The following is a 14,999-nucleotide window of genomic DNA, read 5'->3' as shown; positions in this document are numbered from 1 at the left end:
GTATGTAGGTGGAGTTTGAGCAGAACACAGAGTAGTGTGAGGATGAAGGATCGTGTTGGATCGCTTGAATTCATTTGAAGGATCATAGTTGAGGTTCAGGAGTGACAGTGATTAAACTATGTGGAGTAAGTCCTAGAGGGAGTTGTGTTGCAGAACAACCAAAGACCAGAAAGCTTGGAGAAACCCGAAACCACAGAAGAACCTTGAGAAACCATGTAAAAACGGAGTAAAGAGAAGGACAAAGAAATGAAGCGACGATGCACAGGAGCCGTTGGATCTATAAGATCAACGAACGAGGTTGAAGGTGATGGATGACCAAGATTAAGTCGCGCAACATAAATTAAAAGAGATGAACAGTGGAGATTAAACCCAAGTGCTAGCGGGATAGAGGAATGGTTTCGTTAGGCAAAAGTGGTTGTCACGCGGCATCAAAACCATAAGTGGTAAGTGAAAAACAGACCCGACAAGGTTTATGAACCATATCTTAATTCATCTGAATTCCGTAGGTGATCAGACCGTCCATTGAATCCGTGATCAAATGGATATCATGTGCTAAGAAAGTGCGGAGGAATCTTTGAAAAACTGACCCAAGGAGAGTTTATGCAATGCGGTTAAATCTTGTTGATATTCAGTGATCAAGACCATCCGTTGGTGCACTGATCGGACAGATGTCGCGTATAGAAGTTGTGCACAGGTTAATACGCTAAGTGGACCTGATATGGTTATGGACATGAGTTAAATTTGTTTGAGTTCGGGAATATGAATGGAGATCGCACGACATTCGTTGATCTGGTGGAGTGAAATCAATGGTGGAGGTTGAACACTATAAATTAAGCACCGGAAAATGTGAAAAGGTCATGGAAAAGCTTAAAGGTAAGGCTTACATGTGTTTTTGGAGTGTTTCTATTACAAGGGTTATAATAGAAATAAAGTGGATTAATGAATTTGGGTTAAGTCGAGTTTAACCAAAGTCTTAGACCATGGTATGATTAAGAGCAAGTGGATAGGTGGAAATTAACCAGAATTTTAAGTAATAAGGTTTAAGGATTAACTAAAGTTTATGAAAGTTGAGTAAAGTTCCGCTCAAAGGTTAATGAAGGTTTAGACTATTAAATAGTCAAATATAATGTTTCCGCATGAGGTTTAATTAAGAAGCCTAAAGCCTTAATTTGTAAAGGTTTGAGTAGGCAAGGAAATTGTAATTCCTGGGACATAATATATTATGCAATTTATATGCATACTGTGGGTTGAGTTAGCTTAGGATGGCATCAAATTTGGTATTAGAGCAGAATGGTGGTTGAAACAATTGATATCAGAACAGAATAAGGAAATTATGTGTTATGTTTTAAAGATGTGTATGCAGGCAAGAGGAGATCAGGTTATTTGAATCTGATAAGTAGAAGGCATGACATAAGATGAGAGTAAGTGATCCTCTTAAGAAGAGGCTGCAGAAGCATAAAGAAAGCACATTGATGTTGTTTTCTTGAGGAAATGGAGATTCACTCAAATGTGAAGAATGGATGGAGACTACTTGTGAAGCCATACAGGTATTGTTTTATTTAACTCTGGTTTGAGTTTTGCAGGTTAAAGACAAAGTAAAGATTGTTAGAAGCAGACAAACAAAGAAATATATATATATATATATATATATATATATATATATATATATGTTCTAAAGAACAAAGTGAATGAAATACTGGGAAAACAAGTAGCAGTGAACGTGAAGAATCTGACTGAAGGTTGGACAGAGAGGATAAGAGTGTTCTTAGAAGGAAGCTGAACAACAAGCTTTTGAAATCTTGGAATGATCTTTGGTTTGAATATCATTGATATGCAGGTAATAGTAATTAGTGAATCATCTCAGCAAGAATATCACAACCTGAAGAGCAGTGATGAAGTAAGCCAGTAAAGGTTTCTAAGAGAGAGTGGCAAAACCTAGTATTTTAAATGTCTTTGAAATACAAGAGGATAGTTGTGTTCTCAAAAATGCAGACAATTTGAAGTCTAGAGCCTGGAGTGCTCATATGGTTCCAGAGGAGAGAACGAGAGAGATGCCAAAATACTGAGCTTAAAGGAGAGAAGCTTAGTGAGGTATCATGCAGCAGGGAGGACTTGTTGTTGTAGAGACTTGTGCAACTCATAGTGAGTGAAGAACTCATAAAGATGGAGAAGAAGATGACTATTGATAGTCATAGCATAGGTTCTGAGAAAAGCCACAAAGTGAAGAAAGAGAATGCCAAGGCAATTGAGAAGAGAATGAGTCAAGAGGAAATTGACAAGGAGATTGCTGAGTTAAAAGAACAACTCAATATATTGAGGATGATACTAGAGGAGAATCAAAGATTAGGTTGGGTCTTGAAGAAAAAGCCAGTGAAGTGGTCTAAGTTATAGAGAAGGCTACAACAAAGGCAAGTGAAGTGGTTGATGGAAAAACTTAGAGAAGCTGAGTTAGAAATGGAAGTTTCCATTTATGAACCAGAACAGGGTGAGGTTCTAGGTGAAGATGAAGACTTGAAGACTGAAACTTCAAGTGAGAACAAAAGGTCACATGGTTTAAAATCCGATAATTTTTGTATGTTTGCAGGTGAACCATGTAAAGAAGGACAATTTGTTGATATTGTCATAAAGGAGGAAGAAGACAGACAAAATCTAAATTATGTTCTAAAAGAAGATGAGATAGAAATGTCTGGTGCAAATGCCTGTAAACAATTGGGGAAAAGTTTTACTTTTCAGCATGTTGCAAGGACTGAAGGTAGAGGAAGTTTGACTCATGATGATGGCCAAAAGCAAGAAGAAATAGAGAAGGATATCAAGAAACCAAGTGGAGGGCGTGAAGAGGCTGAAGAGAAGACCATTGAAATATTTCTGAGTCACGTAAAGGCTTTGGAACAACAGAAAGACTTTAGTAAAACATTGATGTTTGAAGTTGTTACAAGACAAGAACAATTTCTTTTAAAAGGAGATGAAAATTAGTCTAAAGAGCTAATATGTGAAGCAACAGTTGAGATTGTTGAACTCTATAATTTTCAAATTGATAATTTAAGTATAAATGTAGGAATCATAAGCAATGATCAAGTAATTATGAAGTGTAACAGAGAAATTGAATTGCTGGAGTATTTGCTGGAAAATTCAGAGTATGATAGTATGATTGCAAAGGAAGGAGTTCACTACAGTGGACAAGAGCAAGAAGACATCATTAGAGCAGATGGTGTGGAGGAGAGACTAGCTGACAGTCTCATAAATTCTTTTGAGAATTTAAATCAGCATACTGATGTGCTGATAGAGGAGGAGAAATCATAGCAGCATACTGATGTGTTGCCAAAGGAAGAAGAGGCACTGAGGCCTTATGACTTTTATTTTAATAATTTTTTTATGAGTGCAGGTTTAGTTGCAGATGCTGGAGAAATTTTGGCACAGATGAACAACCAAATAAAAATGGAAGAGGAGGATTTCGTGGAAAAGTTTAATCCATGGAACAAAGATGCTCAATTGCTGGAAAGAACGCTGGAAAGATAGGATTCAATGCAGAAAGAGACAAACATGAAAGAGGGTAAGGATGAAAGGGTGACAGTAAGAATCTGACAAATTCAAAGAGAAGATGAAGAACAACAGTTTGAAGATTTAGTGGACAGTAGCAACAACCTGAAACAAAGAGAAAGAAGTAGTAGAGATAGCAATAACTGGCAAAGTATGGACCAGCCCAAGGATATGCTGGAAACAAAGATTGAAGAATTATGCCAATTCATGATGAAGAAGACTATATGGAGGAGATTGAAAGTAGCAAGAAGTGTGATCAATCAGAATTTGAACCTAATTGACAAAGAGTGGAAGATGAACCATAATACAACAGACATATAGCAACAACAAAGGTGAAGAGCTCTCAGACAACTACAAACTAAAGTTTGGGATCCTAGAGGTTTTCTATCAACATGTGAATACACATGATCAGGAGATCATGAATCTTTTCTACCTTGGGAGTCTGATGCAAGAGCATTCAGCTCAAGAAAAATCATTGTATTTTATTAGACATAGGGGGTCTTGTGTTTTAAGGAAGTTGGTTTCCTAAGTGTTAAACTAATGTAATTATTTAGGCTTTTGAGTGATTTTAATGAAAATAGGAATTAATTAAGTATTGTGAGGCATATTTGTAAATGTTCTCAAATGTTGGAGAACATGAGAGATTTAAGATAGTTGAAAGATTTGGGAATCAGTTGTAAATCCTAGAATAGGAGTTGGTTTCATGATTTGAGGAACTAGGGAGGATCCTTAGGGATAAAGAAGAGGATTTAGGATTTTGTTGAGAAGATTATGGATCTAAACCAGGAATTGGTTATAGAATCCTTTTGTATAGATGTAAGCCTAAAATCCATAGAAAGGGGTTAGATGGTTAGTTAGTTAGCAATCATAGGTTTGATTATAAGCCTATGAGCAGGTAGGAAAACAAAGGCCACTGATTAGAAAATCAAGCCAGAGATTCAATTCTTAAATTGTTTGAGGGTGTGTATTGATAAATCAAAGGGTAAATTGTGTGTGAATTAGAGTTTCTACATAGTATATGTATGCAGGTGGAGTTCGAGCACAAAACAGAGTAGTGTGAGGATGAAGGATCGTGTTGGATTGCTTGAATCAATTTGAAGGATCATAGTTGAGGTTTAGGACTGACAGTGATTAAAGTTTGTAGAGTAAGTCCTAGAGGGAGTTGTGTTGCAAAACAACCGAAGGCGAGAAAGCCTAGAGAAGCCCGAAACCAAAGAAGAACCTTGAGAAACCACATTAAAAAAGAGTAAAGAGAAGGACAAAGAAATGAAGCGACAATGCGCAGGAGCCGTTGGATCTATAAGATCAATGAACGAGGTTGAAGGCAATGGGTGACCAAGATTAAGTCGCACAACATAAGTAAATGAGATGAATGGTAGAGATTAAACCAAGTGCTAGCGGAATAGAGGAGCGGTTTCCTTAGGCAAAAGTGGTTTTTGTGCGGCATCAAAACCGTAAGTGGTAAGTGAAAAATGTACCCAATAAAGTTTATGAACCATATCTTAATCTAGTTGAAGTCTAGAGGTGATCGGACCGTTCATTGAATCCGTGATTGAATGGATATTACATGTTAAGCAAGCACGGAGGAATCTTTGAAAAATGGATGTGATGAGAGTTTATGCAGCGGGGTTAAAACTTGTTGAGATCTGGTGATCAGGACCGTCTGTTGGTGGTCTGATCGGATGGATATCGCATGGAGAAGGTGTGCGCAGGTTAATACGTTGAGCGGACCTGATATGGTTATGGACGTGAGTTAAATTTGTTTGAGTTCCGGAAGATGAATGGAGATGGCGCGACAACCGTTGATCTAGTGGAGTGAAATCAACAGTGGAGGTTGAACGTGATAAAGGTATGCATCGAATGTGCAAAGGTTGTGGAAAAGCGGAGTATTTCTATTATACGAGGGTTATACTAGAAATAAAGTGGATTAATGAATTTGGGTTAAGTTGAGTTTAACCAAAGTCTTTGACCATGGTATGATTAAGAGCGAGCGGATAGGTGGAAATCAACCAGAAGGTTATGTAATAAGGTTTAAGGATTAACCAAAGTTTATGAAGGTTGAGTAAAGTTCCGCTCAAAGGTTAATGAAGATTTAGACTATTAAATAGTCAAATATAATGTTTCTGCATAAGGTTTAATTAAGAAGCCTAAATCCTTAATTTGTGAAGGTTTGACTAGGTAGGGAAATTGTAATTCCTAGGACATAATAGATTATGCAATTTATATGCATACTGTGGGTTGAACCAGCTTAGGCTGGCATCATTTTACCTTGTAAAGTCATCTAGAACTCACCACTGACTTGTTTGCTGGTCTTGGGACCACTTCCCAAACACTGTTTCTGATAATGAAGTCATACCCCTCAACCATGGAATCAACCCATATTGTTTGTTGCATTTCTTCCTCAAATGAGGATGGCTCAATCTCTACACACTCGCTCATCAGAGCCATGCAACTAGTGTATCGATATCGTGACCTCCTCTTCCTTCACTGTGATGTGGGTGCTCCCACATTCTCTCTAGAATCATGCATCAATTTATCAGCCTCTCTGGTGTGCTTCATTCCATCTTTGGAAGTCTTTGTATGAGTGGGTGCTTCCACTCTCTGCTCCTCTGCATGTGGCTTCTCCACATCATCCTGAGGTTCCTCCTTTGGAGCTAAAAGTTCCTCTTCTACATGTAACTGAAGCTCCCTCTCAAGGGAACATCTCATGGCCTTCTCTTAATCGAAATTCACATCTCTACAAACCATTGTCATCATGTTGGATGGCAGGTACACCCAATAGTTGTGAGGTGTATCAGTATACCCCACAAAAATTACCAAATCAGCTATTGGATCTAGATTTTTCAATGCATGCTTGGTAACATGAAAGTAGAATGATGAACCAAAGATCCTGAAATGTTCCACATCTGGTTTCTTACCTGAAAAAGCTTCTTCTGGTGTACTCATCCTGAGTATTCGATGAGGGATTTTGTTCTAAAAATAAACAAATGTGTTGCATGCTTTAGCCCACAAGTGCAAAGGTATATCTTGAACACCTAAGATTTCTCATTCCGCTCCCAAAATACTTATTTTCTTCCTTTAAGCCACCCCATTCTGTTATGGGTTACAAGATGCTATTAGCTCCTATTGAATGCCTTTTGATGCACATAAGTTCCTGAATTCATTTCAATGACACATATTATTCATCGTTATTTATTCTGGGAGCTTTAACTTTCATGCAAGTATCTTTCTCGACAAGTGCTTTAAATTCACAAAATTTAGCAAACATCTAATATTTCTTTTGCATGAGGAAAATCCAAAACTTATGGGAAAAATCATCAACAAATATTACATAATACTTGTCCTTGGTTGTGGACGATGTCAAGAATAGTCCACACACATCTGAGTGAACTCGATAAAGGATCACTTCTGCTCAACTCTCTTTATCATGAAAGGAACCTTTGGTGTACTTCCCCAATTTACACCCTTTGCATGTGTCTCTCTGCTCTAGTGTTCCCTTGTGAAGTCTTGTAGAAATTTGTTGCATGATCTTCAAAACTCTGTGGTACAAGTGACCTAATATTCTTTACCACAAATCACCAATGTATCAGCTTTGCGCCTTCTCTACTTTTTTGCTCAAAGCAACAAAATCTTCTACATCCAATTTGTAGAGGTTCTTCACTCAAACCCTGATCTGCTTCACCTGTCCTAAGGCTATGTGTCGAAGGAAATCCTTTACCTTACTAAATATCAAATCGTAACCATGGTCCTCCAACATGGAGACTAAAACCAAATTCTCTTTAAACCTAGAAAATACATGACATCCTTTAATTTGAGGGGAGAACCAGACTCCCTCTTAAAGGTAACAATATTGATGTCGATTGTACTATACCTCCTATCATCTCCCATTTCGATGTGCTTCTGGAGGTCCTTCTCCTCTAAGCCATTGAAGAACTCTTTGTTGTCAATCATATGGAATGAGGCTCCACTATTCAGGTACCACACACTATCCATCACCGATGTCACCATGCAAGTGATGAGGGTGAAATCTGGCTCGAATTTTGAAGCAAGAGCTTCACCTGCCGCTCCTTCTGCATGGGGGCTTCACTAGCAGAGCAATATCATACCATGTGCATTCATATTGGGGGATATATATTGAGGAAAAATTGACATAATATATTGAGCATATAATAGTGGGTAAAGGGTTTTTATATTAGGAGGTACAAAAAATGGAGCTCAATGTTAATGAAAAAATATAAAGGGGTATAAAAAATGTTAACGAAAAAATGGATACCTACAATATCTAGTCATAGTAGGGGTTTTTTAAATTGGAAAGGTGTATTGGGTTCATATTGGTAGGGGGTTAGATAATGTGATTTTTAGAGGTATTTTCCAATATGTGGTCAAATTAAGGGTATTTTTCATTATACCACGAACGCACGTGCTATGTCATAGGTTCATTCAGTGAAGCCCTCATGTCCTCCTAAGGGGTTCTTACTAGACTTATTTTGTGGACACTTTGTGGCATTGTCCCATCTCGTGACAGTGAAAACATTTAATATTCGACATGTCCTTATTCTTTCTGCCTTCATTGGAATATGAATTTAAATGGGATGAATTCCCCTTCCCTTTCTTCATCTTCCCAGTTAAGGCACAGTTCTCCTCATCATCATGCTTGAATGAGGATCCATTTCTAGTGTTCCATCAGATCTCTTCTTGTACCATGTTGGACCACAGTCATTCCCACTCTTGTAGCTTCTCCCCCCATTAACTGAGTCTTAGTAGTTGTACCAGCTATTGGGAAGTCCTAGAAGTGCTAGGCTCTCCAGATTTTCTTCAGCAACTGTAACACCGACACTTCCAAGCTCATCCCGACATTGGGTGAACTTGGTCAAGTACTTTGGTATTTTATCGTCCTTCTCCATCTTGATATTTCTGAACTTTTCCTTCAGTGCCAACTTCCTATGGTCACTATTGTTTTGAAACAAGTCGGTCGAGGCCTTCCACATTACAAATGGAGTTTCCTTACCATGGAGGTTCTAGACAATATGATCTTGAACTCCTTCTAGGATAATCCTTCTCGCCTTTGCCACACACTTTCTCCACTCTGCCAGATCTTGAGCATTAGTTGTTGGAGGCTTAGGAATATCATTGTCTATGAATTTCTTAAGCCAGTTGTCTTCAAACACTACCTCCATCTTGTCCTGCCAAGAAATATAGTTCAAATTTCCCTCAAGGGCATATTCGAGCCTCAATCCATAGAACAACATCTTGCTGACTCTTTAGTATGACAATGGAAATTTGATTTCTCCTGCAAAAGACAAAAGCATATTCTCCTCTTCTATAGTGATTGCATCTTTGATACCGTGTATTAATTCCTTATAGATTCAAATTTCAGATTGTAATATGCTAAAACAATTTACTTGAATCTACTCTACCCACCAGTGGAAACAATAATTGATCGATAAAATCACGAAGCAGAAAAAGGAAGAATTTAATCATGCATAACACAATAAATTTATGGAGAAAGCAACAACTAAAAACCCCTTTTATCTGTATATTTCATTAATCAGAAAATTTGAAAATATTACAATGTTTTTCTCAAGCCTGGGAAAACTCTGCACTATGACAATCTATCTCACTGCTTCACAAGCAAGCTCTAGCCAATACTTATCCAAATCTGCTGCATTACAAGCTCTTATTCCCTTGCGCATTTTCCTAGGGAATTAACCCATATTTAATTGGGAAACTACTCATCCATAACTGCACAATCCATCATTAGGCCTTCCTCTGATTGCATGCATCATCGGTTTAATTTGGATGATTTTACCACTGATAATACACTATCCCTGAACTTTAATCTCAATTGGGTCTTTCTTTGATCTGACATGCATGATTTAATTTTGAGTGAATCTTCAGTTTACTGATCGAGAAGTGTTTGTTACACCCCACTACTGGATGTCCCACTAATTCCTCCATCATTTGGAACTAGTTTAACTGAATTTAACTTAGTTAAACTGAATTAAGTGAGTACAAGTCAAAAGAACTCAACCTAGGCTCCTAAAATTTAAGAACCACTCTACATGACATTAGATAGACTCCCAAATTGAATTAACTAAGTCAACTAAGACAAATTAACTTAGTTAACTATTACAAGTTGCTATGAGAATTAGAATTACAATTTAATTCAAAGAAAAAATTAAATTAGGATTTTCTTGTTGCATTTTTCAATAAAGAATAGGATCTGGGTAATAGCTTTGACCATTTTGGGATCAAAATTAATTCCACTCTTTGCACTTATTTACCCCAAGAGAGTTCCTTCTAACACACCAAATATTGTTTTCATGGGATTGAGAGAAATACCCCATTTTGACACCACTCAAATGTTTGCTTCAGATGATGTACATGATCTGATCTTGTCTTGGAAAACACAATAACATCATCCAAATAAAAAACTACACTTTTGCCAATCAAGCCATGGAAAGTGATGTCCATCTCTCTTTGAAATGTATCAACAACATTGATATGCCCAAATGGCATACACTTAAAGGTGAATTTTCCCCACTTGGTCCTGAAGGTAGTCTTGAGATGATATGGTTCTGCTACTAGCACTTGATTTTAACAGAAAAAAACCATCTAGTAGAGAGAAAATCTCAGACCCATATACTGTTTGGGGAATTTGTTCCTTGGATGGCACTAGGTAACTATCTTTATCAGATGCCCAGTTGAGGTTGCGAAAATAAACAAATAAACTTATCTCACCAAACTTCTTTCTGAGTGGGACCAAATTTGAAACCCAAGAGGAATATTTAACTTTAAAATTGATCTGAGAATCCAACAACAGTGGCATCAATAGTGGACAGACTACACAGCAACCTTATCAGAATCTCACATCAAAATAATTGAGGGGGAGGACGAAATCATATGGCTGCATGCAAAAAATGGGTGGTACTCTCCTAAAGAGGGTTACCTCTATTTAGCTAGCAAACATAGACCACAGCTTATATATATGTGGTGGAAGGCTTGTTGAAACTCAAAGCTCCCCCAAGAAGCAGAGTATTTATGTCGTCAATTTTAAAAAGCAAGACCCCCACAGGTGACAATCTGATTAAGAGAGCAATGCACGGACCTTTTTGGTGCAACTTATGTAAGGACATCACAAAATCAGTGGACCACCTTTTCCTCTCCTACCATATCACCATTGATATCTGGGTATCTGTTCTCCCGGACATCCCTACTCAGTGCATATGGCAGGAACAGATTGCCAGAGATGCTTGGACCACATGGTGGTCCTCTGGAGCCCTGGCTAAGGCCAGGAACCTTCCTTCCTTATCTACTGGGAAATATGGATCGCTTGAAAACATCTCATCTTTAAGGATACAACTCCTCATTGTCCCACCATCTTCGCTCGACTTTAGGTATACTATAAAAACATTTCTGATGACGATGATAACATTTCTGATGACTATGCAAAATTAGAGTTTGTGCATAGTATATGTATGTAGGTGGAGTTTGAGCAGAACACAGAGTAGTGTGAGGATGAAGGATCATGTTGGATCGCTTGAATTCATTTGAAGGATCACAGTTGAGTTTCAGGAGTGACAGTGATTAAAGTATTTGGAGTAAGTCCTAGAGGGAGTTGTGTTGCAGAACAACCAAAGACCAGAAAGCCTGGAGAAACCTGAAACCACAGAAGAACCTTGAGAAACCATGTAAAAACAGAGTGAAGAGAAGGACAAAGAAATGAAGCGACGATGCACAGGAGCCGTTGGATTTATAAGATCAACAAATGAGGTAGAAGGTGATCGATGACCAAGATTAAGTCGCGCAACATAAAGTAAAAGAGATGAACGGTGGAGATTAAACCCAAGTGCTAGCGGGATAGAGGAGCAGTTTCCTTAGGCGAAAGTGGTTTTCGCGCGGCATCAAAACCATAAGTGGTAAGTGAAAAACGGACCCGATAAGTTTTATGAACCATATCTTAATTCAGTTGAAGTCCAGGGGTGATCAACCGTTCGTTGAATCCGTGATCAGACGAATATCGCGTGCTAAGCAAGCGCGAAGGAATCTTTGAAAAACTAACCCAAGGAGAGTTTATGCAGTGGGGTTAAATCTTGTTGATATCCGGTGATCAAGACCATCTGTTGGTGGACTGATCAGACAGATATCGCGTATAGAAGGTGTGAACAGGTTAATACGCTGAGTGGACCCGATATGGTTATGGACATGAGTTAAATTTGTTTGAGTTCGGGAAAATGAATGGAGATCGTGCAACAATCATTGATGTGGTGGAGTGAAATCAACGGTGGAGGTTGAACACTATAAAGTAAGCACCGGAAAATGTGCAAAGGTCATGGAAAAGCTTAAAGGTAAGGCTTACGTGTGTTTTTGGAGTATTTCTATTACCAGGGTTATAATAGAAATAAAGTGGATTAATGAATTTGGGTTAAGTCGAGTTTAACCAAAGTCTTAGACCATGGTATGATTAAGAGTAAGTGGATAGGTGGAAATTAACCAGAATTTTAAGTAATAAGGTTTAAGGATTAACTAAAGTTTATGAAGGTTGAGTAAAGTTCCGCTCAAAGGTTAATGAAGGTTTAGACTATTAAATAGTCAAATATAACATTTCCGCATGAGGTTTAATTAAGAAGCCTAAAGCCTTAATTTGTGAAGGTTTGAGTAGGCAGGGAAATTGTAATTCCTGGGACATAATATATTATGCAATTTATATGCATACTGTGGGTTGAGTCAACTTAGGCTGGCATCAAATTTGGTATCAGAGTAGAATGGTGGTTGAAACAATTGATATTAGAACAGAATAAGGAAATTATGTGTTATGTTTTAAAGATGTGTATGCAGGCAAGAGGAGATCAGGTTATTTGAATCTGATAAGTAGAAGGCATGACATAAGATGAGAGTAAGTGATCCTCTTAAGAAGAGGTTGCAGAAGCATAAAGAAAGCACATTGATGTTTGTTTTCTTGAGGAAATGGAGATTCACTCAAATGTGAAGAATGGATGGAGACTGCTTGTGAAGCCATACAGGTATTGTTTTATTTAACTCTGGTTTGAGTTTTGCAGGTTAAAGATAGAGTAAAGATTGATAGAAGCAGACAAACAAAGAAATATATATATGTTCTAAACAACAAAGTGAATGAAAGATTGGGAAAACAAGTAGCAGTGAACCTGAAGAATCCGACTGAAGGTTGGACAGAGAGGATAAGAGTGTTCTCAGAAGGAAGTTGAACAACAAGCTTTTGAAATCTTGGAATGATCTTTGGTTTGAATATCATTGATATGCAGGTAATAGTAATTAGTGAATCATCTCAGCAAGAAGATCACAGCCCGAAGAGCAGTGATGAAGTAAGCCAGTAAAGGTTTCTGAGAGAGAGTGGCAGAACCTAGTATTTCAATTGTCTTTGAAATACAAGAGGACAGTTGTGTTCTCAAAAATGCAGATGAGTTGAAGTCTAGAGCCTGGAGTGCTCATATGGTTCCAGAGGAGAGAACGAGAGAGATGCCAAAATACTGAGCTTAAAGGAGAGAAGCTTAGTGAGGTATCATGTAGCAGGGAGGACTAGTTGTTGCAGAGACTTGTGCAACTCATAGTGAGTGAAGAACTCACAAAGATGACTATTGATAGTCATAGCATAGGTTCTGAGAAAAGACAAAAAGTGAAGAAAGAGAATGCCAAGGCAATTGGAAAGAGAATGAGTCAAGAGGAAATTGACAAGGAGATTTCTGAGTTAAAAGAACAACTCAATATATTGAGGATGATACTAGAGGAGAATCAAAGATTAGGTTGGGTCTTGAAGAAAAAGCCAGTGAAGTGGTCTAAGTTACAGAGAAGGCTACAACAGAGGCAAGTGAAGTGGCTTATGGAAAAACTTAGAGAAGCTGAGTTAGAAATGGAAGTTTCCATTTTTGAACCAAAACAGGGTGAGGTTCTAGGTGAAGATGAAGACTTGAAGATTGAAACTTCAAGTGAGACCAAAAGGTCACATGGTTTAAAATCTAATAATTTGTGTATGTTTGCAGGTGAACCATGTAAAGAAGGACAATTTGTTGATATTGTCATAAAGGAGGAAGAAGACAGACATAATCTAAATTATGTTCTAAAAGAAGATGAGATAGACAGGTCTCATGTAAATTCCTGTAAACAATTGGGGAAAAGTTTTACTTTTCAGCACGTTGCAATGACTGAAGGCAGAGGAATTTTGACTCATGATGATGGCCAAAAGCAAGAAGAAGTAGAGAAGGATATCAAGCAACCAAATGGAGGGCTTGAAGAGGTTGAAGAGAAGACCATCGAAATATTTATGAGTCACATAAAGGACTTGGAACAGCAGAAATACTTTAGTAAAACATTGATGTTTGAAGTTGTTACAAGACAAGAACAATTTCTTGTAAAAGGAGATGAAATTTAGTCTGAAGATTTGATATGTGAAGCAACAGTTGAGACTGTTGAACTCTGTAATTTTCAAATTGATAATTTAAGTATAAATGCAGGAATCATAAGCAATGATCAAGTACTTATGAAGTGTAACAAAGAAATTGAATTGTTGGAGTATTTGTTGGAAAATTCAAAGTATGATAGTATGATTGCAGAGGAAGGAGTTCACTACAGTGGACAAGAGCAAGAAGACATCATTAGAGTAGATGGTGTGGAGGAGAGACTAGCTGACAGTCTCATAAATTCTTTTGAGAATTTAAATCAACATACTGATGTGCTGATAGAGGAGGAGAAATCATAGCAGCATACTGATGTGTTGCCAAAGGAAGAAGAGGCACTGAGGCCTTGTGACTTTTATTTTAATAATTGTTTTATGATTGCAGGTTTAGTTGCAGATGCTGGAGAAAATTTGGCACAGGTGAGAAGCCAAATAAAATTGGAAGAGGAGGATTTCGTGGAAAAGTTTAATCCATGGAACAAAGATGTTCAATTGCTGGAAAGAACACTGGAAAGACAAGATTCAATGCAGAAAGAGACAAACATGAAAGAGGGTAAGGATGAAAGGGTGGCAATAAGAATCTGACAAATTGAAGATTTAGTGGACATCAGCAACAACCTGAAACAAAGAGAAAGAAGTAGTAGAGATAGCAATAAGTGGCAGAGTATGGACCAGCCCAAAGATATGTTGGAAACAAAGATTGAAGAATTATGCTAGTTCATGATGAAGAAGACTAAATGGAGGAGATTGATAGCAGCAGGAAGTGTGATCAATCAGAATTTGAACCTAATTGACAAAGAGCAGAAGATGAACCAGAATACAACAGACATACAACAGTAGCAAAGGTGAAGAGCTATCAGACAACTACAAACTAAAGTTTGGGACCCTAGAGGTTTTCTATCAACATGTGAAGACACATGATCAGGAGATCATGAATCTTTTCTACCTTGGGAGTCTGATGCAAGAGCATTTAGCTCAAGAAAAATCATTATATTTTATTAGACATAGGGGGTCTTGTGTTTTAAGGAAGTTG

At 37.7% G+C, this 14,999-nt stretch overlaps 1 protein-coding gene across 1 annotated transcript in view; it reads right to left on the bottom strand.

The window, feature by feature from the left end:
• Positions 1-3,621: 3,621 nt before the first annotated feature.
• The window catches only part of LOC149181870 (polyamine oxidase 1-like), a 28,252-nt gene continuing 16,874 nt past the window's right edge, over positions 3,622-14,999 (bottom strand). The window contains exon 7 of the mRNA XM_089414354.1: positions 3,622-3,642. Within this exon, the coding sequence (XP_089270480.1) occupies positions 3,622-3,642 (21 nt within the window). The remainder of the gene's footprint in view (positions 3,643-14,999) is intronic.

This window comes from Pinus tabuliformis, chromosome 3_2 (assembly GCF_031772625.1).
Source record: "Pinus tabuliformis cultivar Carrire ecotype Pingquan chromosome 3_2, CPIR1, whole genome shotgun sequence".
Lineage (NCBI taxonomy): Eukaryota > Viridiplantae > Streptophyta > Pinopsida > Pinales > Pinaceae > Pinus > Pinus tabuliformis.
This window is presented reverse-complemented; position numbering and strand designations above follow the sequence as displayed.